Raw genomic sequence first — 22,423 nt, forward strand, 5'->3', positions numbered from 1 at the left:
TTATTTAGAATTTATGAGCTCGAAATCTTTGGTACGTATATAGTTTATCTCTTCTTCTTCTTCTATAAAGCTTGCTATAAAAATAAAAAATCACAACTTCAATATTTGTGAACACCACAAAGACAAGCTCCATCGATCTAAACAAATGAAATTCAGAATTATTGTCATTTTGATGATTAGTTTTTATATGTTATCAATCTTTAATTCCTAGGGGATTTTTCTGCATGTCCATTTGTTTGTTAAAAATTCTTGAATTCAGCTTCATCGGTTTGTTTTGTTGTTAGATGAAAACAATTATTTTGCAATTAGAGATTTTTCTATGGAAGAAATACAATTAACTGTTAACACTACGGATTATCTTGTGAATAATAACATTTTATGCAAGTCTTAGAAATGTTTTTCACATAATCTGATTATTGTTAATTTGGATAAATAAGTTAATTATTTGGAGTTATTTGAATTGATTAAAGTAATTTGATTCATAAAATGCGTGATAATATATAGAAACTGAGTTATTTGAATTAACTTTTCATCAAACAAGGCTCAAATAAGTTGTCCAAATCACAAGTTTGAATTCCTATTGAGAAATTGTTAATTAAAGTTGAATTATAGGGAGGTTATGCAAATAAAATATTGAGTTAAAGAATATAAATCCTAGTCTCAACAAAAAAGAAATCGTAATGTTATGTGAAACAAGGCATTAAACTTTTTAATGATTCAATAATCATTGTTTTTCTTCTTTTTTTTCTCATTTGTACAGCAAATTCCCCCAGCATTTGTTGAGCAACTAAAAAATGTTATACCAAAAAGACCTATCTTGAAAAATAGTAAAGGAAGATGCTGGCGAATCAATGTAGAAAGAACGGAAGAAAATATGTTTTTTTTCATGAATGGATGGCCGGAATTTGTATCAGATATCTCGCTTGAAAATGGCGACATCCTAGTTTTTGACTACGATGGCAAAATGACTTTCAATTTTATGCATTTTGGGAATTCAACATGTGAGCAAAAAGTTCATTCTCATCTGCATCCTCGAGTAAACGCCAAACAGTCAAAAGTGAATGACCAAGATAATATTAAAGACGATGAAAAAGAAGATGATGACAACACTAACGAGGATAACGACGAGGATAACGACGATGATAATGAAGACGGTGATGATGAGGAGGACAACATCAATATAGATAACATGAAATGTTTGGAGAAGGACGAGGAAGAAGAGGAAAATGAATGTTTGAAGGATCATAAAACAAGTACATGGATCACCACTCATAAAGATAAAGAAGGATCAACTACAATATCTAGTAAGTATCATAGTTAATATAAATTTCTCTTAAAAAGTTATAAATTCAAAATCAAAATGATTAAACAATAACTATGTTTAATAATTTTATGTCAAAAAGGAATAGAAGTTGAAGAAGAAATGTCTGAGTTTGAAAGTGAGGAGACCATTTTCAAACACGGAATTGTTAAGCGTCCCAAAAATCCTTACTTCGTGACAAGACTTAGAATGAAAAGGCGGAATCAATTGGTATGACTCATTTTTTTTCTTTCTTTATCTATAAACATTTGATGTATTAATATTGTTTAATGTAGCATATTCCATCGGATGTGTTGAGAGACTACGACATTAAGCTTCCGTCGAAAGTGATGTTGTTGGATCAAGAAGGTAGGAGAATTTACGTGAAGGTGGTGACATGGAAAGACGGGAGGACATGGCTCACCAGGGGATGGAAGTCATTTGTGAAGATCAACAATCTTAGTGACGAAGACAGATGTATTTGTGAGTTTGTCATCAACAATTGCGACGAACCTTCGACAGTTTATATTAACATGATTGTTCTTCCTGCTGGTTCATGGTTATCTAAATAAGTTTCCTTTCTTCTTTATTACTTTGAAGAAAAAAATCAAACTTAGAAGAATGTTTTTGCTTGGATGTAGAATTATGCATTGGAACAAACTCTTTATTTTCTTTTCATTTTTTTACTCAGATTTGTTAAGCTTCTAAGATATTGTGGATTTTTTTTTATATATTACTGTTAAAATGAATTATCTTTTATGTTGAATTAATGTCAAATTTTGTATGGAACTTAAATTTATCCTTAACTAGTAGGCAAAATGATGTTCATTTTATGATGTAACCATTTAATTTTAATTTTCTCATAAATAAATTGTTTATGAGCAATGTTTAAATGAAAGATTTTTTAAATATGAACATGAGTGGAACTGAAATAAAAAAATAAATCAAAACTATAATTAAATTTTTTCTAGAAAAAAATCTTGTACATTTATTATTTCATTATAAATATGAGAAATCATATTCCTTATCAACATAAAATATTTTACCATAAAAGAGTGTTAAAGAAAAAGAAATTTGATGATTAGTTGATAATTTGAGCATACCAATTAAGATTTTCAAAATTACCATAATTCAAATATGTCTTGATTTCACAATATAATTGTACAAACATTTATTAATTTATAAAGTTTTTACTTATGTCAGATATTTTCTTATTAATTGTTGATATATTTATTTTTAAAATATTGTTAAGTTTGTACCTAAAATAAATATATATTTTATTCATCAAAATTAAAAGGTTAGAAATTTGATAGAGTGTAACTTTATAGGTTAATAGTACTATTCATTATATATATACAGAGAAATTATACTACTAACAACATTGTAACAAGAAAAGACCATGTGTAAGAGAGAAAAAAAAAAATTATTGATATTTTTCTCTCTTATTATTTTGTTTTTTTATTATGTTTTTTCTAACTAGAAATCATTACTTCATATTATATAGTATAGAATAATATATAATAATATAATATAATATATTATATATTATTAATCTAGGCCAATGGATTATGGATTGAAAACCCTAACACCCATCTAATACCCATCTAATGAGCTTAACCTAACAAACTCCCCTCTAGATCATTGGGTGGGCTCTAACAAGCCAGCTCTTCGCGGATATTTGATCATCATATCAGATTCATTCTCGGTGGTATAAACTTTATCTAAGTTCAATTGTTTTGTCTTAAGAACATCTCAAATCTAGTGATACCTCAATTCAATGTGCTTTGTTATTTTATTTATGTTTTCTCTCTTATTATTTTGTTTATTTTATAGTCGGTAATGATTTTCTCGGCTTTAATAGTCGGTAATAATTTTTTCGACTTTACAATCGGCATCAACTTTAATAGTCGGCAACAATTTTTACAGTCGATAATGATTTTCTCGACTTTTATAGTCGGTAATGATATTCTCAACTTTTTTTATTGACTTAATAGTCAGCATCGATTTTAACAGTCAGCATCGATTTTTACAATCGGTAATATTTTCTCGACTTATATAGTCGACATCAACTTTTATAGTTGGTAATAATTTTTTACATTGAAGTTGTGCTCAACTTTTGTAGTTGGGAATATGTAGTATGAAATGACAGAAAATTGTTAAGTTTCAATGTTCGATGGTGGTGAAAGTTAAGATAGTTGAAATGATGAGATTTCAAAATGAGTGGTGGTGAAAATAATTAGGAGTGTTCAACCGGCCGGTTAACCGGTTAGATGGTTCCGGCTAAGATTTCACAAGATCAGAAAGTTGATCGCATTTGGTGAGACATTGTTATAGAAGTTTCATACTAGTGAAAATGCAGTTGATATGTTGACGAAGTCAGTTATTACCGACAAGTTTAGACATTGTTTGGGCTTGTTGAATGTCTAAAGTTGCTAGGGAATGGTGGTAGGTCAACCCACTTGGAGTGTCTGAAACTCAAAGATGTTATCTTCTTAGAAGGCTTGAATTTCTCGAAAATGGAGATATGTGATTTATCTCTTAGGAGATGGAATATTCGTTAAGGTGGAGATTGTTGTGTATGTGATTTATATACACATATTAATTAAGTTTAGAGTTAATGGAATGTGTCTAGAGTAGTTTAGTCTTTGCGGCATAATATACCACTCTATAAATACCATGTAATATAGGACTTTATCCCTAAGAGTGAAATAATATAATCGACAGCACTCCTGAGAACGTAGATAGTTTGGCCAAATCTCGTTATATCTTGAGTTTTTTTTTTCTTTATTGTTATTAGTTTATGTGGATACTCGAATCAAAAAATGCTTACCAAATTATAATACATAAATTATACTAGAAAATGGTGGTTTGATCTAAAAATCGGAATGTCACAACAAAGAATATTATTATTTGTGTTGATTTGGACTAACTTGATTTGTGTATATATACTTTTTCATATGTTCTGTTTTTTAAACTTATGAAAAAGTTGGTTTGTTGAGTTTTTCATCGCATATATACATTCTCTAAACACACAACATGGATTCATGAAATGATTTTATCTTTTAAAAAATGAACTTATTCCTTGAACTTGTGTCTAAAGAAAAGTAATTGAATGGCAATGGTGACTTCCACATCCCATTTTATCAATGAGGCTTCTTACACATTATTCAAGACATTACAATATTAAAGAATTGCTGATAATGATATTAAAAAATAATGAAGACATGTACAATATTAAATATTTTTTTATTATTTTGTATTCATTTTAAGATAAAATGACATTTCAATAATTCTCTCAATTAAATGATGGCATGTTAAATATATAATAATTAAGTTATGAAAAAATGAATTATGAAATATGAATCAAAATATCAAATTGCTTTGAAAAAAAATTATATGAGCTCACAAGTACAAGTGTATATGTTGGTCTAAAGAACAAATTAAAAAAAAAAACAATATTAACAATACGATAAGAAAAATCATAGTATGCAATTAACTATAGAAGAGTGTGTTCATTAGAATGATTTGTATTGTTCCAATTCTTCAATACGTTTTTCCACGAACAATAATTATCGGTGCACTTCTTTAACCTCCCATCACGTATCTTAAATCCCCAATGACCGTCGCTAAAGTTAGCCTTCTCGGCTTGCAACCTATCCCATAACAATTGCGCCTTTTGAGTTGTTCTCAACAAACAAAATTGTTGCAAAAGCTCGGACATACCATCATGCACCTTCCACCATTTCCAATGAGCCTCATCACTAGCAAATTCTTGCAAAATATCCACGTTCCAATTGCAATCATAGTCTCTAAAACATAGCCATGGCTTAATTCCCAAGTAATGAATCACAAACAAAACCGGAGGATCCAAACCAAACAAATTCTTCTTCATTTCCTTCTCCTCATCACCGTCCCCCTCCCATATATGCTTCAAGAAATTCATATTCCTAGGAATCCTATGCCACCACGTAAAAACCTCGTTCAAGTACCCTTGGTCTCCGCCATTGTACGACTCGATTTCTTCAACATGGTCCATTAAAAGGTCGAACATGCATTCCGAAGGCTCTATTACCATTACGCCAGAATTGAAAAGTGAACCGTCGTTTCCAGTGGCTGAGACTTCGTGAAGGTTGAATAAAGGGTCGAGGTTTCTAAGGACCAACATGTCGGCATCGATGAAGATTATCTTGTCGTAATCGGTGAGCTGCCATAGTCTAAATTTGCTGTAGTTCCATTCATTGTACGCGTCTTTCTCAGCTTTAGGGTTTCTGATTCGATCGAATGTCTTGATTTTCCAGCCAGCCGCATGAAGGCCACTTCTATGATATCCGTTGATGGTTTCATCGACGAGTATTAGTAGGTCTCTATTCGAACCGGACATTCTAATGCTTTGAGCAACAGCTATGGCTCCGCAAACATAAGTGTCGGTTGAATGAAGGATTGTCACGTATGCCTCTCGACTTACATTCCCGGAGTAAGCATGATCTGAGATAAGATATAATTTATTTATTGTGAAAACTCGTAACTTAGTAGTAGAATACAATAATTCATGTTTTTATGGTAATGTTTATACATTGTTATAAACTCTTTTAGACCACTTAAATGATTTTGTATCAAAATCATACCCATTAAACTTGTGCAAAAGCCAAAAATACTACATTTTTTTCACTTGAGAATTGAGATGTTGATTGTATAGCAAAATCTCAATTAACAAAAATAAGTTGTATTTATTTAAAAGCAAAAAATTTAATGGGATGGTCAAAATGTTAAATTTGTAATCTAAGTAGATAAACTGGAGTAAAACCAGTGGTAAAAATGAACTTCCCTTTTCCCTTAATTTAATTATATTTAAATTTGGAAAGACACTCACTTATGAAAAAAAATGTTGATAGTACCATAAATGGAAATTCACATAAAAAGTTCATAATTAAATGATTATAATACTGTCATTTTATTTTTCATAAGTTAATTAAAATAAAAATATAAGATTATTAATCTTATTAAATTTTTTAAATAAAATAATAATTTCAATATATTTTATTACTTATTATTTTAATAAAATTATGATATATAAATAAAATTATAAAGTGAAAATATTAAATATATATTTTAACCGAGTAATTTTAAACTAAAGATAAATGAGTGCATTTGTTCGTGATTATTCATACTTAAATATTACACATTTTTACAAATTTATATGCCTGAATAAAATATTTTCAGTACATAAATATATTTGACACATTAAAATACTTTTTTTCAGATAGTTTAATAGAATTATTTAAAGTTTAACGAACTTAACTGAAAATGACAATAATTTATAAGATTTCAGGAATTAAAACGAGTTAATCAAGTTATTTTTTGTATGCGATTCAATAAGTAAAACTATATTCTATATTCATTTTTTTATGTAATTCAATAAGTAAAACTATATTCTATATTCCTTCCTTTAAACAATTCATACCATTTCAATGTACTAACCTTTAGGTAGAAGTGGTAGTGAAAGTTCACATGACCCAACAGGGAATTGAAGTTTTTCTCTCATAACATTCAAGTTTGGTTTATACAACCATGTCTTCCTACCACGAAACACAATCTCCTTGCAAGGAAATAGATTCGGCAATGGAAAGCACCTTGAACCCGAAGCAAAAAGCAAATGCACCGAATAATAACCTTTTGCATTCACAGCCAGCCCAGCCGCAGCTCTTTGTAAGTGCAAACGAGCCACATCTCTAGCCCATTTCACATCATCACGACACGGGAGCTTTACGACAATAATGTCAAGCCTTCTTTCGGGAACTTTAATCTTTGGAAACGAAGGGCAAACCGGAACTTTCTCTTCTTGTTCCTCGTCAATCCATTCCGGGTACAACAACTCCCATGTTAAGCTCTTATCGATGTAGTCTAGATGAAGAGGAACTATGTGTTTGGCTTCGGGAATTATAAGATTCTCCCATGTATGGATTTCATGCTTGTTGAAATTCAAGAGCCCGATAGATTGGATCTCTGTTAAGTTTGAGATCTTGCTTATTGCTTCGGAGATTTCATCCCAACTTAAATCATCGCCTGTTGAGGTGTATCTTTGGTCTGTCCATCTGCCAATTGAAACAAGTCAAGGCGGTTGAAAATGTGAAAAACATGAAAGGTGAAAGATGGGGAGCTTACGAAGGGAGAATGTGCGATAAGCGTCGAAAAACGGTTGGAGTGAAGAATAGGGTGAAAATAATAATAGTAAGAAGAAGAATGTGAAGTGGGTTAAATTTGAAGTTGATGGTCTTATCTTTAATAACATGAAAGGTGGTTCTTTCATTAACATTGATGATGTTGCTATATTGGGATGGCCTCCGCCTATACATGGCGTTATGGATAGAATTTAATTTGAACACAAGAACAATATTTCAATTCATTCATATCCATTAAAGGCTTCAAGAAAGAGCTAGAGAAGCCAAATGGGTAACTTAGAGTTCAAATTTTGGTCCTACTCCCACCACCTTCCACTATGAACATCTCACCAACTTTTCCTTCCTAGTTACTCTTTACTCTTTGCGTAAGCTTCAATTTTCTATTTTTTCACAAGTTTAATGTGATAAAATATTAGTTCAATTGTAAATGAAAAGAACCCATATCCCTCCTCCCATGTCCATCCCCTGTTGCGAATAAACTTTCCTCGGCCTTTACTTCTCCTTACTCATAAAGATCTTACAATCGTGAGAACTACCTAACTAAAGAAAAATAATGCTCTTTCTAAGAGTAGGCGTGGAGAGTATTTTTGCAGGGAAACTTGCAAGTACAGTTTTGGAGAGGCTGACGTCGACCCAACCTTATGAGTATTCGGACTATAACAATTCCGATGAACAGTCACTCACATGATTCCAGAAGATGATCCAAAATTGGGTCAATCACGTTTATTAGAAACCAGCCAAAACGCATCCCTCCCATGTTCTTAAGATCATGAGTTTAAATTGTCGTAAAATTCATTGACAAATCTGACTTATTGGGTTATATGAGATTTCTATAAACGAGTAGATTTTTATATATTTGTTTACCAAAAACTCTTTTATCACATTTTTGTATGCTTTCAATTAAAAATTGAAATAACCAATCAACAAATACACAAAGTTAATGTGGAATACTAATCAAGTTTCCAGCATAGTTCTATCTTGGATTTTAAAGCTAAATGATAAATAACATTATTTATTGTGAATAATATGAAAATCTTTTTTCAAGGCATAGTTATTATTGCATAGACAAAATTGTGAAGTGACATTGGAACTATAAGACATGAAAATATCTTCCTACTTAAGGCTGTCTGATAGTATAACCCTTTCTTTCACAACAAAAGAAAGAAAAAACTTGAGAATAGCTGATGAGTTCAAAATTGAATTCTGTAAATCAAAGGTCACAATCAAAGCACCTTTCTAAACATGAGAAAATTTTACAACTTGGATATGAATAATTGCCAGGATAATGATATAATCTCAATTTCAATAAAAATAATAGTAGTTATCCAGGTAAACTCAGTAAATCATCAAAAAACAACAACAAACGTATGCCATGTTTGGATCTTGGATGTGAATAATTGGAATTAGAACTATAATTCTAGTTTTATAAGAATCGGAATTGAATTACGATTCAATTATTATGTTTCGAGAAATCATAGGTTGCCAGAAGAGTTATCTTTTCCCAACCTGCCCTTGACAATTTAAAACAGACTTTTCAAGTACCAATTCTTAAGTGGGAAAGATGCAATTGATTGAAGCTTAAAAATCATATACATTCAATATCATTGGAACTATAATTATAATGATAATTCCAATTCTAATTTCTTGTTTTAAGTAATCTAACAAACAAAGAATTTGAAATTGACCCACAATTCTAATTCTATCTGAACCAAACACAGACTTATAGGTTTTGAAATTAGTCAGAAACTCAGAATGCATAGGGATAAAACAGAATGACACAACAAAGCCTGTTTAGTAAGCCCTTTGTGGGATCACGGCGCTAAGATATAAACCCTTTTCTATCATATATTCTAAAACAAATAATATCCAAGTTCCCAACTCTTTAGGTCACATTAACCATGTCCAGTGATTATCTAGCATAATAATAGATAGGCCAAATACTTGCTTTTCACCTGAAGGGAGAAACCATCGTCAGATATGCAAAAAGAATAAAGGAGCCATCACCCATCAGCTTGAGTCTCAAAGCCCATGCTTGTTTCCAGAAATCAAGCTCTGCAACAATGGCAAACAAAAATCATGATATTGATATACTTCTAGATACTGCTACTACAACTTTAAAACAGGGGGACCTTATTCTCAAGAGGAAGAAAGCTTAAAGTCCATTTGTTTGATAAGAATTGAAATAGAATTAGATTTACAATTTCATTTCGATAAAATCTTAAGTCCAAGAATATGATCATTTTCTTTATACATGTCTTTAGGAAATTTTAGATCATAACACGATTTTCATTTTAATTGCAATGAGTAAGTTACAATTACCGTTTCATCTTTGTTGTATAACAAATAGAAGAACTGAAGCATGATCGAAGAAAAACTAAAGCATGATAACTAGATACAACATAGAACATAAGCTCCATGCAACATACAGTGTGTTGAGCATCTTTGATACTCTCAGCAGCAAATGAAACTTGGTCTAGATTGTATATCTGATTATACAGTATATCACGTTGTCCTTCATACCTATATAAAAAGTATATTAGTTACATAAACATAATGGAGATGTAAAATCTAGAAAGACCATATATATAAAAAAAAAAAAATTATTCTTTTAACCCATAGTTTTTACCTAGAGAAGGCTAGCACAACAACTCACCGTTATGACCTCCCACTTAAATAAAGGTGTTTTCAGTGAAAATCAAACATCGACATATTAGTTCAAAAGTTTTTTACCATCAGCTACTCTTAGTGAAAAAGGCCAGATGTATTATCAAGTCATATAGATAAGTCCATTTTCTTGTAGCGAAACTGATCTACCTAAACAAATGGCAATAAAGGAAAAACAGATGAAAATAACATCTTCTCCGTTATGCAGAATCACCAAGTGAACAAACAAACATGCACATGCCCATGGATTAGGATGAGAGAATGAGGTAATTCATGTTAAGGATAAGATAACCATTCTTTCTTGAAACTTAAGAATGAGCTAAGTGGATGAACTGGGACTTCATATAATAAGAACCAAAAGATAAACACCATGTTGCAAATGATTCCCTTCGATATATGCCCATTCTGATGGATAGTTCTTCTATAAGCAAGCTACATATAAACCAGAAAAAATGTCACCTAAGGATAAAGGAGTACAAAAGCCCAGAATTGATGTCTCTCATTAAAAGTACTTCTTAATCACATGGTCTGAGCTAAAACAATAAATCTTTGCTTACCCTTAATGAAAACAGGGATAAATGGATGTTTTTTGCACTATGTTGACATTTTAATTTTGCTTAATCTATTTAGGTGTTGTTAGACAGTAATGATAGGAGGTCCTCCTTATATACAAGAGTAAATCCCTTCAATAAGGGATGAGATAATCACACAATTACTACTTTTCTATTTTGTAAAAATATTAGTGATTTCAAACATACAAGCTAGAGTAAAGAAAAAAGTTGAGATAATAACACAATTACTATATTCAATCTACTGAAGTATTGTCTAGTTTGAATTTCATTTAGTACCTATAAGTAGTAATAGTCTTTTAATCAACATTCCAAAATTTAATCCATCAAAACTAAATAGACCTGCAACCAACAAATGAACTGCATTCTAGTGTAAAGGAGTATATAACCACAAAAATAACTTACGTTCTCCTTTGCTTTAGAACCCTCATAGCTCGTGCTTTTACACCCTCTTGAGCAGGTCCTGGCCTGGTCTTCTTTATTTGGTCCTTATATCTAATAAGCTCAACATTAAGCTTCTTGATTTTCTCATCAACAATGTCACCTTTTTTATTGAGCTATAGTAGAAAAACAAATAATGTCTTGAAGTGTAAGGTTTACAAATATCAAACACACAAAAATTCTGGTTTGCAAAAGAAGAACAGACCAAGTCTTTAATATGGTCCCCATGGTGCTGTAACAAAACTTGTCAACACCATTAAAGTATATCTACAATCTAAGATTTATGACTGTGATCAAACTGTAAACAGATCCACCATAAATGTACTTCAGACTACAAAGAACCCTAGGTTGCAGCTGTTACATACAGATACAGGTGCATGAATAAGAACCATTGAAATTCTACCTAACCCTTTGAGATTCTGAAGGATACAGATGAGTTCAAACCATTTTAAGATGCAGCCATTGAAAATTTACAAACCCATTTGTAGAGAAAGGAAGAGAGAGCAAACCCTATCGGAGGCGTCTTGTATTGAAGAAGAGGGTTCCTTATCTTTCTTCCACCCGAAGATTCTATTCATCTTCCTTGATTGCAGTTGCTTCACTATACCGAAATTGACAAGAATCTAGTGCTTATGAAATCTAGTGCTTATGAACATTAAAACCCCTCCATTAAAGCATGGGTCTTCTATGAAATACTTTAGTAATCTGGGTCTGGGTTAATCCACTTAAGATTAAAGCTGCCAAATTTGACAAAAGTTCCTAACGGGCGTTAGCGAATCTGTTTTCATTTCTTTTGGTAACGATTTCTTTGATGAACTAATAAGTAGTGTAGTATCCACATATGGTTTTTCAAATTATCTTTATAGTGTATAAACAAAGCAAGACTTTTCACATGAAAGAAGGGGACTAGAAAAATAACAAGGATCATGATTTTGAGTTATCATATATAATAATAAAAAATAAAATAAAAAATAAAAAGTTTAGTTTAATTGATTTAAACCTGGATGGAGGTAATTTCATTTGAAAACCAAAAATTGTTTAACTAGATGGATAAATTATAATATTTTTATATTTGAAAATAAATGGTCAGAACATAGAATTAGATAGATAAAAACTCTGGTTCCGGAAGAATTAATATCCCCATAAGCTAAACCCTTGATTATCTTACTGATGCGGTGCGAGTCGAAGAGGCGTTTATGCGAAAGTTGCAGCATCCGAAAATATCTCGCAAGTGTCAGATTTCGACGATTGCCTAGTGTTTTTCGGGCGGAAACGTTTAGGGGCTCAAAATCGCATTTTTATTAGTTTCGGGTGTTTTTTTGCAATTTATTAAAAGTTGTTTATTTCTTTTGCAAGCTAGGGTTTGAGTATTTAAAAGAATCTTAAAACACTTTGTTAGGGGAAGATTATTAATCAGAAAACGAGGTTTCCTCAATATCTATCAACTTTCGGTATTCGTAAGAATCAACGAATCTTGATAAAGGTTCATCCTAGCCACGCACGCTACATCAGTTGGTATCAGTTTCCAGTCGACCCTGAGGTATGCCGCCCCGAAGACAGCCGCGCAACCCTACCCCTGGTGCTGATGATGGTGACCTTGCTGAGTTGCGACGTGAAAACGCTGAGTTTCGCCGTGATAACGACGATTTGAGGCGGCAGGTTGAATGGTTGACGCAACGGATGGATGCATCTATGCACATGCACCACCCTGAAGATGATGTTACGATGACAGATGAAAACCCTCTCGGTGGTCTTCGGAATCGATCCCCTGAACGCCCCAATCATCGCTGGGAGCAGGCTTTCAGGGTGGACATCCCTAAGTTCGATGGTAGTCTATCACCGGAAGAGTTTATTGATTGGCTTTCTCAGGTTGAAGAGATTCTGGATTTCAAGGAAGTTCCTGCAGATCGTCGTGTACCCCTTGTTACGATCCGCTTACATGGTCGTGCACAAGCATGGTGGCAGCAGTTGAAACAGACACGTGTTCGTCATGGTAAGGCAAAGCTCACGAATTGGGACAAATTCAGGAAGCATATTGGGGTTGCGTTTCTACCATATAATTACGAACGTAACCTGTACCAGCGGTTCCAGAATCTTCGTCAGGGTTCTCGTTCCGTGGATGACTATTCCACTGAGTTTTACACCTTTGTGGCTCGTGTTGACCTGTCTAAGTCCCCTCTCCAGTTGGTTTCTCGTTATATTGGTGGCCTTCGCCTCCAGTTGCAGGATATTTTGAATATGTTTGATCCCCTTGACTGTTTCTGAGGCACATCAGCGTGCTTCACAGGCTGAGAAACAGCTAGCCAGGCGCGGTTCGGGTAGCTTTGGAAAACAGGTTGTCCCCACTAGTGGCATTGGTTCTTCTTCCCAGCCGGCCCATCCCACCCCAGCCCCCCCTCGCGGCACTACAGCCCCCCCGCAGGGACGTCCCGGTGGCTTGCGTTGTTTCAATTGTGGTGAAGTTGGCCATCACCAAGCAGAGTGTCGCAACCCAAAGTCCACCAATCGTGGTCTTTTTACTGAGGTGGATGATCCTGACTCTGCTCTTCCTTCAGATTCAGCGCCAGTGTATGATGTTTATGATGATGAGGCAGCGGAGGAGTATGTTTCTGGTGATGTTGGCCCCCTTTTGGTGATTCGTCGATCATGTTTAACCCCTCGTGCTCCTGACAACGAGTGGTTACGTAATAATCTGTTCCATTCCACTTGTACCATCGGTGGCAAAGTTTGCACCTTCATCATTGATGCTGGGAGTTGTGAGAATGTGATTTCTGAGGTTGCAGTTTCGAAGCTGGGTCTGTCCACTGAACCTCACCCCAAGCCTTATCGTCTGTCCTGGCTGAGTCAAGGTACGGATGTTACAGTTTCTAAGCGCGTACTTGTTAATTTTTCCATTGGTTCCCATTATCGTGATGCTGTATATTGTGATGTGGTTCCTATGGATGCTTGTCACCTTTTACTTGGTCGCCCTTGGTAGTTTGATCATTCTGTTATACATGATGGGCGTGCTAATACCTACACGTTCTTATTTCATGGTACCAAGATTGTGTTGATGCCAAATCAGCCCAAGAAGGGTGCTGCCCCCACTCATCATGCGCCCCCCCTACCACCTTGTTGTCTCGGGGTCCTTTTCAGACCGCCATGGTCGAATCGGGCATGGTGTTTGCTCTATTTTGTTCGCTGATTACCTGTGGTGCTAGTTCTGAGGTGCCTATTCCAGTGCAGCCGCTGTTACATGAGTTTGCAGATGTTTTTCCTGAGAATCTGCCTTGTGCCTTGCCTCCTTTGCGTGATATCCAGCATCACATTGACTTGGTTCCAGGTGCTGCCCTACCCAACCGTCCTCATTACCGCATGAGTCCCAAAGAACATGAAGAGTTGCGTAGACAAGTGGAGGACTTGCTGGCTAAGGGACACATTCGAGAAAGCCTTAGTCCCTGTGCTGTCCCGGCCCTTCTTACCCCAAAAAAGGATGGGTCTTGGCGTATGTGCATTGATAGTCGTGCTATCAACAAGATTACAGTGCGTTATCGGTTTCCTATTCCCCGGTTGGATGACTTGTTGGATCAGTTGGGTGGTGCTTCTGTGTTTAGCAAACTGGATCTCAAGAGTGGATACCACCAGATTCGTATTCGCATGGGTGATGAGTGGAAGACTGCCTTTAAGACTCGTGAGGGCTTATATGAGTGGCTGGTTATGCCGTTTGGTCTGTCGAATGCTCCTAGCACCTTTATGCGTGTGATGAACCAGGCTCTTCGCCCTTTCATTGGAAAGTTTGTAGTCGTTTACTTCGACGACATCTTGATTTACAGTGACAGCGAGGTAGCACACCTCTCCCATCTTCGTGAGGTGTTATCTGTTCTCCGGCGTGACAAGTTCTATGCTGCTTCCTCGAAGTGCACATTTCTTACTGATTCTACCCAGTTCCTCGGTTATGTGGTGTCTCGGGAGGGCCTGAAAGTGGACCCGAGTAAGGTACTGGCTGTCAATCAGTGGCCCCGCCCCTCTTCGATCACTGAAGTTCGCAGTTTTCATGGCTTGGCTTCCTTCTATCGGCGTTTTATTCCTCACTTCAGTAGTGTTACGGCTCCTATCACTGATTGTATGAAGGGGGTTAAGTTCTTCTGGACGGATGATGCCGAGGCTGCCTTTGTTGAGATCAAGCACCGACTCACTTCAGCCCCAATTTTGGTTCTTCCTGATTTTTCCCAACCATTTGAACTACATTGTGATGCTTCGAAATTGGGTATTGGGGCTGTACTTAGCCAATCTGGGCGTCCTGTTGCTTATTTTAGTGAGAAACTGTCTAGCGCTAAACTTCGTTTCAGTACTTATGATATTGAGTTCTATGCTATTGTCCAGGCAGTCAAACACTGGCGTCATTATTTATTTCAGCGGGAGTTTGTCTTATATACGGATCATGATTCCCTCAAGCATCTTGGTGGTCAGGACAAGATTTCTCATCGTCATGCTTCGTGGGTCTCTTATTTACAGCAGTTTACTTTTGTGATTACACACAAGGCTTGTGTGTCTAATCGCGTGGCTGATGCTTTGAGTCGTCGTCATGGGCTGTTGGCGGAGATGCGTGTCCATGTACCCGGCTTTGATTCGTTTGTGGACCTCTATCGTGATGATCCTTTCTTTTCTCAGGTCCTCATTCGCATCCAACAGGGGGATTCGAGGGACTTTGTTTTGGAGGATGGGTTCCTTTTCCGCGGTGTGCAGCTGTGCATTCCAGATTGCAGCCTGCGTTTGAGGATGATTCAGGAACTCCACAAAGAAGGCCATGTTGGGCGTGATCGTACCTTCCAGCTTCTTGCAGCTTCTTATTTCTGGCCTTCGATGCGCAAAGAGGTGGGGCGTTTTGTTGCTCGTTGTCGTGTTTGTCAGTTGGCTAAGGGCGCTTCGACTAATGCCGGGTTATACTTGCCTCTTCCTATTCCCACTCAACCATGGTCTGATGTCAGTATGGATTTTGTCCTTGGGCTGCCACGTACCCAACGTGGTTCTGATTCGATTTTTGTGGTGGTTGACCGATTCTCGAAGATGGTTCATTTCATTCCCTGCAAGAAAACCTCTGATGCTGTGGCTGTTGCACAGCTTTATTTCAGGGATGTGTATCGCCTTCATGGACTTCCTGCCTCCATAGTTTCTGATCGGGACACTCGCTTTGTGAGTCACTTTTGGAGGAGTCTTTGGCGTTTGGTTAATACTCAGCTGAATTTTAGCAGTGCCTATCACCCGCAAACTGATGGCCAAACTGAAGTTGTTAATAGGTCTTTGGGGAACCTTCTGTGCAGTTTAGTTGGGGATCATCCTAAGGCTTGGGATCTGAAGCTGCCTCAGGCCGAGTTTGCTCACAATCATGCTGTTAATCGCTCCACTGGTTTCAGTCATTTCCATGTGATTTACGGGCTGTCTCCGCGTGCTCCTCTTGATTTGTTAGCGCTGCCCAGCAAGGTGCGTCCTCATTCCACTGTTGCGGATTTTGTTGGTCAGTTGGCTCAGGTTCATCAGACCACTCATGACCGCTTGGTTGCTGCTACTGCCAAGTACAAGGAGAAGGCTGATTCGAGAAGGCGTGCAGTTGATTTTGAAGTTGGTGACTTTGTGTGGGCTATTCTGACTAAGGATCGTTTTCCAGCTCATGAATATAGCAAGCTTGCTGCTAAGAAGATTGGTCCTGTTGAGATTGTGGAGAAGATCAACCCCAATGCTTATCGTTTACGCCTTCCCAGCCATGTGCGTACCTCTGATGTGTTCAATGTGAAGCATCTTGTTCCTTTTGTGGGTGAGTCTTCTTCTGATGAGGATGATGCGGTTCCAGATTCGAGGACGAATCTTTTCTACCCTGGGGGGAATGATGCGGTGCGAGTCGAAGATGCGTTTATGCGAAAGTTGCAGCATCCGAAAATATCTCGCAAGTGTCAGATTTCGACGATTGCCTAGTGTTTTTCGGGCGGAAACGTTTAGGGGCTCAAAATCGCATTTTTATTAGTTTCGGGTGTTTTTTTGCAATTTATTAAAAGTTGTTTATTTCTTTTGCAAGCTAGGGTTTGAGTATTTAAAAGAATCTTAAAACACTTTGTTATGGGAAGATTATTAATCAGAAAACGAGGTTTCCTCAATATCTATCAACTTTCGGTATTCGTAAGAATCAACGAATCTTGATAAAGGTTCATCCTAGCCACGCACGCTGCATCACTTACCTTTGCACACGTATATGTAGCACCCGCGTTCTTTAACCTATGTATGACCCTATTCCAGTTAATCAATAGTCAAGCATCAAGTCGAGCCGTAACCTATTTCATACGAAAGAACTATTTCCGTAGCTTTCTTTCCTAACACCGAAGTTGCTAGACTTTTCTCTATTTAATAAGTTTTTTTATTGTTCAATAAATATTGAGATTGAATCATGTGGAATTTTAAGTGGGCTGACGATCAAAATTATAGTTGAGAGCTTACAAAAATGAAAAGTAAAATAAAAATTATGAATAAAAACGAGTAGATGATCAAAATAGGGCAGTTCTTCAATTACATTGGATTTCTTTTTACCACAATAGTCAATCTTCCTTTAATAAGTCGCTCGTCCTTTCGTCCGTTTACTTTTCAGGCAGGCTCATGTGTGTAAGTGGGAAAAAACCACTTCTTCACCCGAAAGAAAAAATTCACAGTGTTTTACCACATTTTTTAATAAAGAAGTAAATAGTGAATTATATTGAAAAAAAATAAAAAATTAGGTCATGTCACATGTGACATTTTTACTGTAAAATAACCAAAAAAATAATAATAATTCTTTTCGGGGTGGATTGCCACTTACGCATTAATGGACTGTCTCTTGATAGACTCACTTTAATAATCACTTGTTTTGGTTCAATGTAGTAAGGTGAAAAAGAGCATCAATGAAGGGGACTCAGATATTCTAAGGTGTCTACAATAGAATTGCAACTAGGTGAATGCTCAAAAAGTTTATTTTGAAAACTTATTTACAAAGTATCCAAATTTTAGGCAAATTGAGTGGTTGGATGACTCACTTGAGCCATCTTAGGTGACTCATTTTCTGTATTTGTGTCGAATATCATCGACAATTTTCAGTGAGACCAGATCAAGATACAAGCAGTTTCCCAAATGAAGTAGATTTGTAATCGAGACATATCAATACCTAATATTTATATTCCTCATTTCATTTAACTGTTTATACTGGATCATCTCAATTTGTGTTCATTGCCAAAAATAACAAGAGAAAATTGAACCAAATTAACTGAAACCTCAATCAGGTTTGATCCCAAGTAACTTCCTCATATTAGCAACAAACAAACCTCGGGATTTCATCATAGAAGGAACGAAACCACTCAATGCTAAACAAAAGAATTGACCCACTGCGTCTTTTCTCCCAAGGGAAACAATTGCCAGAGGCCAAGATGGTCTGTAGACGGCCATCTTCATTTCACCTCGCCCCTTGATCAGCAACAACAAGTTCTTTACAGCTAACTTAGCATGCCTCTGTGCAAGATACCCTTGCTTTATTTCCTAAAATCAATCATGAGTAATAATAATATAAGGTCTCTTTCGAATAACCCGGTAGCAATTGAAAAGATAATCGGGCCATTTGAAAACACATTTTGGATCTGGATTCGAATGAGAAAGAGTCAATAATTTTCTTAACCAGTGTATAACTAAGTTCTGTTTTCAAACACGATCTCACGTCGTATCAATCCACGAACATAAGAGATACTTGACAGAAAAAAGTATTTCTAAATAAATTTATCTGATGGTTTTTCTTTTAGATCTTGATTTAGACCCGGATTCAGAAAGGATTTCCAAATGGCCCAATTTTTGAAATTTGTCTTAACTATTTTCTTTTCCAAATGTGATCTTTGGATCCACATGAGATAACTCACAAAATGAAAAGTGTTTCCAAAGACATTTAGTGACGGTTCTCATCTGGATTAAAATCCAAAAATAGAAAGAAATTGTTTTTAAATGGGCTTACAGGGACATCAGTAATATCTCCAACACCAAAAACATTCTTATGGCCTTTGACCCTCAAGTGTGCATCAACCATTAGCCTCCCATTGATGTCCAAACTATTTCTAACAATAGTCCTCTTGAGCCAGGTTGAACCCATTGGCTTTCCAATGCAATCGTAGTGGCAATCGGCCGCTATAGCTTCTCCAGAGGATGTTCTATATACTCCCAGTTCTGTATGATCTAGCTCGATATGTTGATCGAGAATTACGTCGACTTTCTTGGAGATCAGCCAATCAAATGCCTTCTTGGAGGCCTTTGGACTAATGAATTCCAACAATCTTGATCCTCTATGCACCAATATAACTCTCTTTTCGCAATAGTTCACTGCAATTTCACCGGCTAGTTCTACACCAGTTGGCCCTCCTCCAATCACCAATATTGATTTAGCAGATTTTATCTTCTCACTCTCTGCAAATCCCAAAATTAAAAACATTAAGCTTATCTATTGCAAATGCCAAAATTGGAAAGACCAGAGCCTTATTTTGATAAATAAAAGACAATATCACCTACAAAACAAGGAATCGGAAAGAAAAAGATACACAACCGTCTGTCACAAAAACTAATAAAACATATCTGATAGTTAAACAATGGAACAAGCCTAAGAAAACATAAATTATACAGAGAACAACACTTTAAGGCTTAAGCTATGTCTGGTTGGTGTTAATTTGGAATTGGGCAGTCCAATCCAATTTTGTTGTTTGTTTGATCACCTTAATTAAGGAACTGCAATTGAAATTATGAATTCCAGTGCAACTAAAATATATATGATTTTTAATCTTCAATTCACCCTTCCAAAATATTGTAATTCCATTTTTGTTTATTTATTTTGTTAATACCCGTATCAGCCTTTGGTCCACCGGACCATGCATCAAACCGACATAATTTCAATGTCATTATGCCTATTAGAGTTTCAGTTCACCGGTCCATGTGGCTAACACTTTTTCAAAGTTGATATGGCCTTTTAAGGCCTCAGTCCAACACGCCAACAATTTTTTAAAAACGTTATGACCCATTAAAGTATTTTATTTATTTTGTAATTTGTATATATTAACATTAATGATGTAAATTCTAATTCTAACTCCAATTCAAATTCAAATATAAATTCTACCTATCCGAACACAGTCTATCAAATTATGTATCAGCAATGAGTCTTTGAGTTAGTATCCATACCAAAGTAATAAATATGACTGTAAAAGAGCAAAATAAACATGCATAGAGTAACAAACTTTGGTTTGGATGTTCCCCTAAGGTTAATGGAAACTATTAGATTTCAGGGAAGAAGATAAAAACTGTATTATTGAACTCATTATTCAGGGGCATTTCGAATGTGAATCAATGAAAAGTATATTTTTTTTCAAAAAAACAAGCTCAGAAAAACATAATTGCTAAGAAAGTCAACACTAAGTTCATTCTCTCAGAGTGATTGAATAATTATCATGTATCAACATCAAATTCATACAATGAATTTGAACAAAATTGGAAATGAAAGTATGCCATAGTTTTTGTACAAATTCAGTTTTAGAACATAAAGAATCATCTTTTACCTGCATGGTAAGAAGAAAGAGTGTCTGATTTCTTGATGAAGCCATTAGTTTCATGACCAGTAGCAATCACAAGATAGTCATATGGGATTAGATGACCTTGAGCAGTTATTACTTCTGTCTCTGTGATATTAGCTGCACTAGATACAACAACAGTTGCTTTCTTCAAGTAATCAATATGATTATAGATAGATCTTTCTGCAAATGATGGTTCCACAAGTGATCTAACTGTTGCCCATGGAAGCTCAAAATATTCCTTCCTGTAATCACCCATAAACCTTTTTTCAAGTCAGCTGTAATAAATTCTTCCAAACAATAGAAACAAGAGGAAACGAAAGCTTACGAATCTATAAGCGTGACATTGGCATTATCTTGAAGCAACTTAGCAGACAGAGAACCTGCAACACCCCCTCCAATAACCACCACCCTCTTCTTCATTAATGGACCATTACTTCTTCTTTCCAAACTTCCCATAATAATCAGAAAAGTTGGAAACCCTAATAGAATTCAAATCTTGATATGGCATTTGATACCAGAATGTTGCAATCAATCCCAATTCATCACATTGGGGCATTTTATCGAATAGGTGGAAGGCTAACCAGAAATTTAGTGCGGTAATAATGCCTCTCTCTCTATTCAACAAAAGAAAACAAAATCAAAGAGAATCTAACTAATTAATCATTGACTGTGAATTTGTTATAGTAATGATTGAATGAGAGTTGGATAACGACGAAGAGATTGATTGCAGAAATAGAAAGATGGAATGGAAAAATTATGGAGGTTTCCCTAAGCGGAATACAGAACCATAACATGGTAGAGCGAATGGAGGCAAATAAGTACAATCCATTTCTACCATCCAACTCAAGGAGGAATAATGGCAATTAGAAACCGGACTTGTCTGTTTGGAGCGTTTTTCTGATTTGATCGATAATTATCAGATAGGGCGCGGTGTTTTTTTTTTCATGGATAGTAATTTCAATGAGGGTGCTTTGTTCAACACGATGACTCGTTTCTAATTGACCTTATATTCTCGATAGTGCTAAATTTATTAGGAAAAGTGATACCAACAATGGAAGTATATCTCGAATCGATAAATTTCTTTGCCACACAGAATGAGAGAACCTTTATCATCTAACAAGTCAATATGCAAGAACAAGACGTCTTTCTGATCATCAACCCTTTTTCCTAAACTGTGGCCAAACCTATCAGCCTAAACCACCTTTCAGATTCAAAAACGTTCTTCTCTCAGATCAAAATTTTGTGTCGAAAGTGTGGAAGTAGTGGGTGGATTACTCATAGGTTGAGGGGATACCATCTTTTATCATTTCTTTTAAACTTAAAAATCTTAAAAGTTTCATTAAAAATGGAGACGAGTCAACTTTGGCTCTTTTCGTTCTAACATTACTAATGTTTCCTAAGAGATTGATATCATTGACAGGTTGGAAGAAGAACGAGATGTGACTGAAGCGGAAACCTCTAACAGATGCACTTTAATGGAAAAACTCGACTTTCTTTATAAATGGGAAGAATATAACGCAAGACAAAAATCACGGACTCACGGTATAAATGGCTTAAGGAAGGGGATTTTAATAGCAGATTTTTTCACAACTTTGCAAACTATCGAAGAAATATAATCAGATATCTATTCTTAAGGTGAACGGGATTGAGATTGTCGAGGCAAAATCCATTCGGGATTTC

General features: G+C 35.5%; 3 protein-coding genes and 1 long non-coding RNA gene across 4 annotated transcripts; 1 reads left to right on the plus strand and 3 right to left on the minus strand.

The window, feature by feature from the left end:
* The first annotated feature begins 964 nt into the window (after nt 1-964).
* LOC124935233 (B3 domain-containing protein At5g60140-like) lies at nt 965-1,872 on the plus strand. Its single transcript, XM_047475680.1, has 3 exons — nt 965-1,304; nt 1,404-1,531; nt 1,597-1,872. Exons 1-3 carry the CDS (start codon nt 965-967, stop codon nt 1,870-1,872), a joined length of 744 nt encoding a protein of 247 aa, XP_047331636.1.
* A 2,840-nt stretch (nt 1,873-4,712) lies between these two features.
* On the minus strand, nt 4,713-7,783 carry LOC124935712 (UDP-glucuronate:xylan alpha-glucuronosyltransferase 1-like). The gene is made up of 3 exons (XM_047476131.1): nt 7,463-7,783; nt 6,779-7,392; nt 4,713-5,785 (listed from the first exon to the last, which is right to left on the minus strand). Exons 1-3 carry the CDS (start codon nt 7,651-7,653, stop codon nt 4,797-4,799), a joined length of 1,794 nt encoding a protein of 597 aa, XP_047332087.1. The 5' UTR covers nt 7,654-7,783; the 3' UTR covers nt 4,713-4,796.
* Nucleotides 7,784-9,303: 1,520 nt separating this feature from the next.
* On the minus strand, nt 9,304-11,651 carry LOC124936497. The gene is made up of 3 exons (XR_007099133.1): nt 11,118-11,651; nt 9,906-9,999; nt 9,304-9,531 (listed from the first exon to the last, which is right to left on the minus strand). It is a non-coding gene; the product is annotated as an uncharacterized LOC124936497 (long non-coding RNA).
* Nucleotides 11,652-18,301: 6,650 nt separating this feature from the next.
* Nucleotides 18,302-21,573, minus strand: LOC124936155 (apoptosis-inducing factor homolog B-like). Its single transcript, XM_047476621.1, has 4 exons — nt 21,069-21,573; nt 20,729-20,985; nt 19,147-19,592; nt 18,302-18,683 (listed from the first exon to the last, which is right to left on the minus strand). Exons 1-4 carry the CDS (start codon nt 21,197-21,199, stop codon nt 18,423-18,425), a joined length of 1,095 nt encoding a protein of 364 aa, XP_047332577.1. The 5' UTR covers nt 21,200-21,573; the 3' UTR covers nt 18,302-18,422.
* Between the last annotated feature and the right edge of the window lie 850 nt (nt 21,574-22,423).

This window comes from Impatiens glandulifera, chromosome 4 (assembly GCF_907164915.1).
Source record: "Impatiens glandulifera chromosome 4, dImpGla2.1, whole genome shotgun sequence".
NCBI classification, from domain to species: Eukaryota; Viridiplantae; Streptophyta; class Magnoliopsida; order Ericales; family Balsaminaceae; genus Impatiens; species Impatiens glandulifera.

What these genes read in the sequence shown, in the direction of transcription:
- LOC124935233 (XM_047475680.1), top strand. Translation starts at nt 965, where the DNA reads ATGACTTTCAATTTTATGCATTTTGGGAATTCAACATGTGAGCAAAAA. An exon ending in AGGATCAACTACAATATCTA is followed by an intron (nt 1,305 to 1,403) that starts GTAAGTATCATA and finishes TATGTCAAAAAG; the next exon opens with GAATAGAAGTTGAAGAAGAA. An exon ending in TGAAAAGGCGGAATCAATTG is followed by an intron (nt 1,532 to 1,596) that starts GTATGACTCATT and finishes TGTTTAATGTAG; the next exon opens with CATATTCCATCGGATGTGTT.
- LOC124935712 (XM_047476131.1), bottom strand. Translation starts at nt 7,653, where the DNA reads ATGTATAGGCGGAGGCCATCCCAATATAGCAACATCATCAATGTTAAT. An exon ending in TTATCGCACATTCTCCCTTC is followed by an intron (nt 7,393 to 7,462) that starts GTAAGCTCCCCA and finishes TTCAATTGGCAG; the next exon opens with ATGGACAGACCAAAGATACA. An exon ending in ACTACCACTTCTACCTAAAG is followed by an intron (nt 5,786 to 6,778) that starts GTTAGTACATTG and finishes ATCTTATCTCAG; the next exon opens with ATCATGCTTACTCCGGGAAT.
- LOC124936155 (XM_047476621.1), bottom strand. Translation starts at nt 21,199, where the DNA reads ATGGGAAGTTTGGAAAGAAGAAGTAATGGTCCATTAATGAAGAAGAGG. An exon ending in AATGTCACGCTTATAGATTC is followed by an intron (nt 20,986 to 21,068) that starts GTAAGCTTTCGT and finishes GGGTGATTACAG; the next exon opens with GAAGGAATATTTTGAGCTTC. An exon ending in GAGATATTACTGATGTCCCT is followed by an intron (nt 18,684 to 19,146) that starts GTAAGCCCATTT and finishes GATTGATTTTAG; the next exon opens with GAAATAAAGCAAGGGTATCT.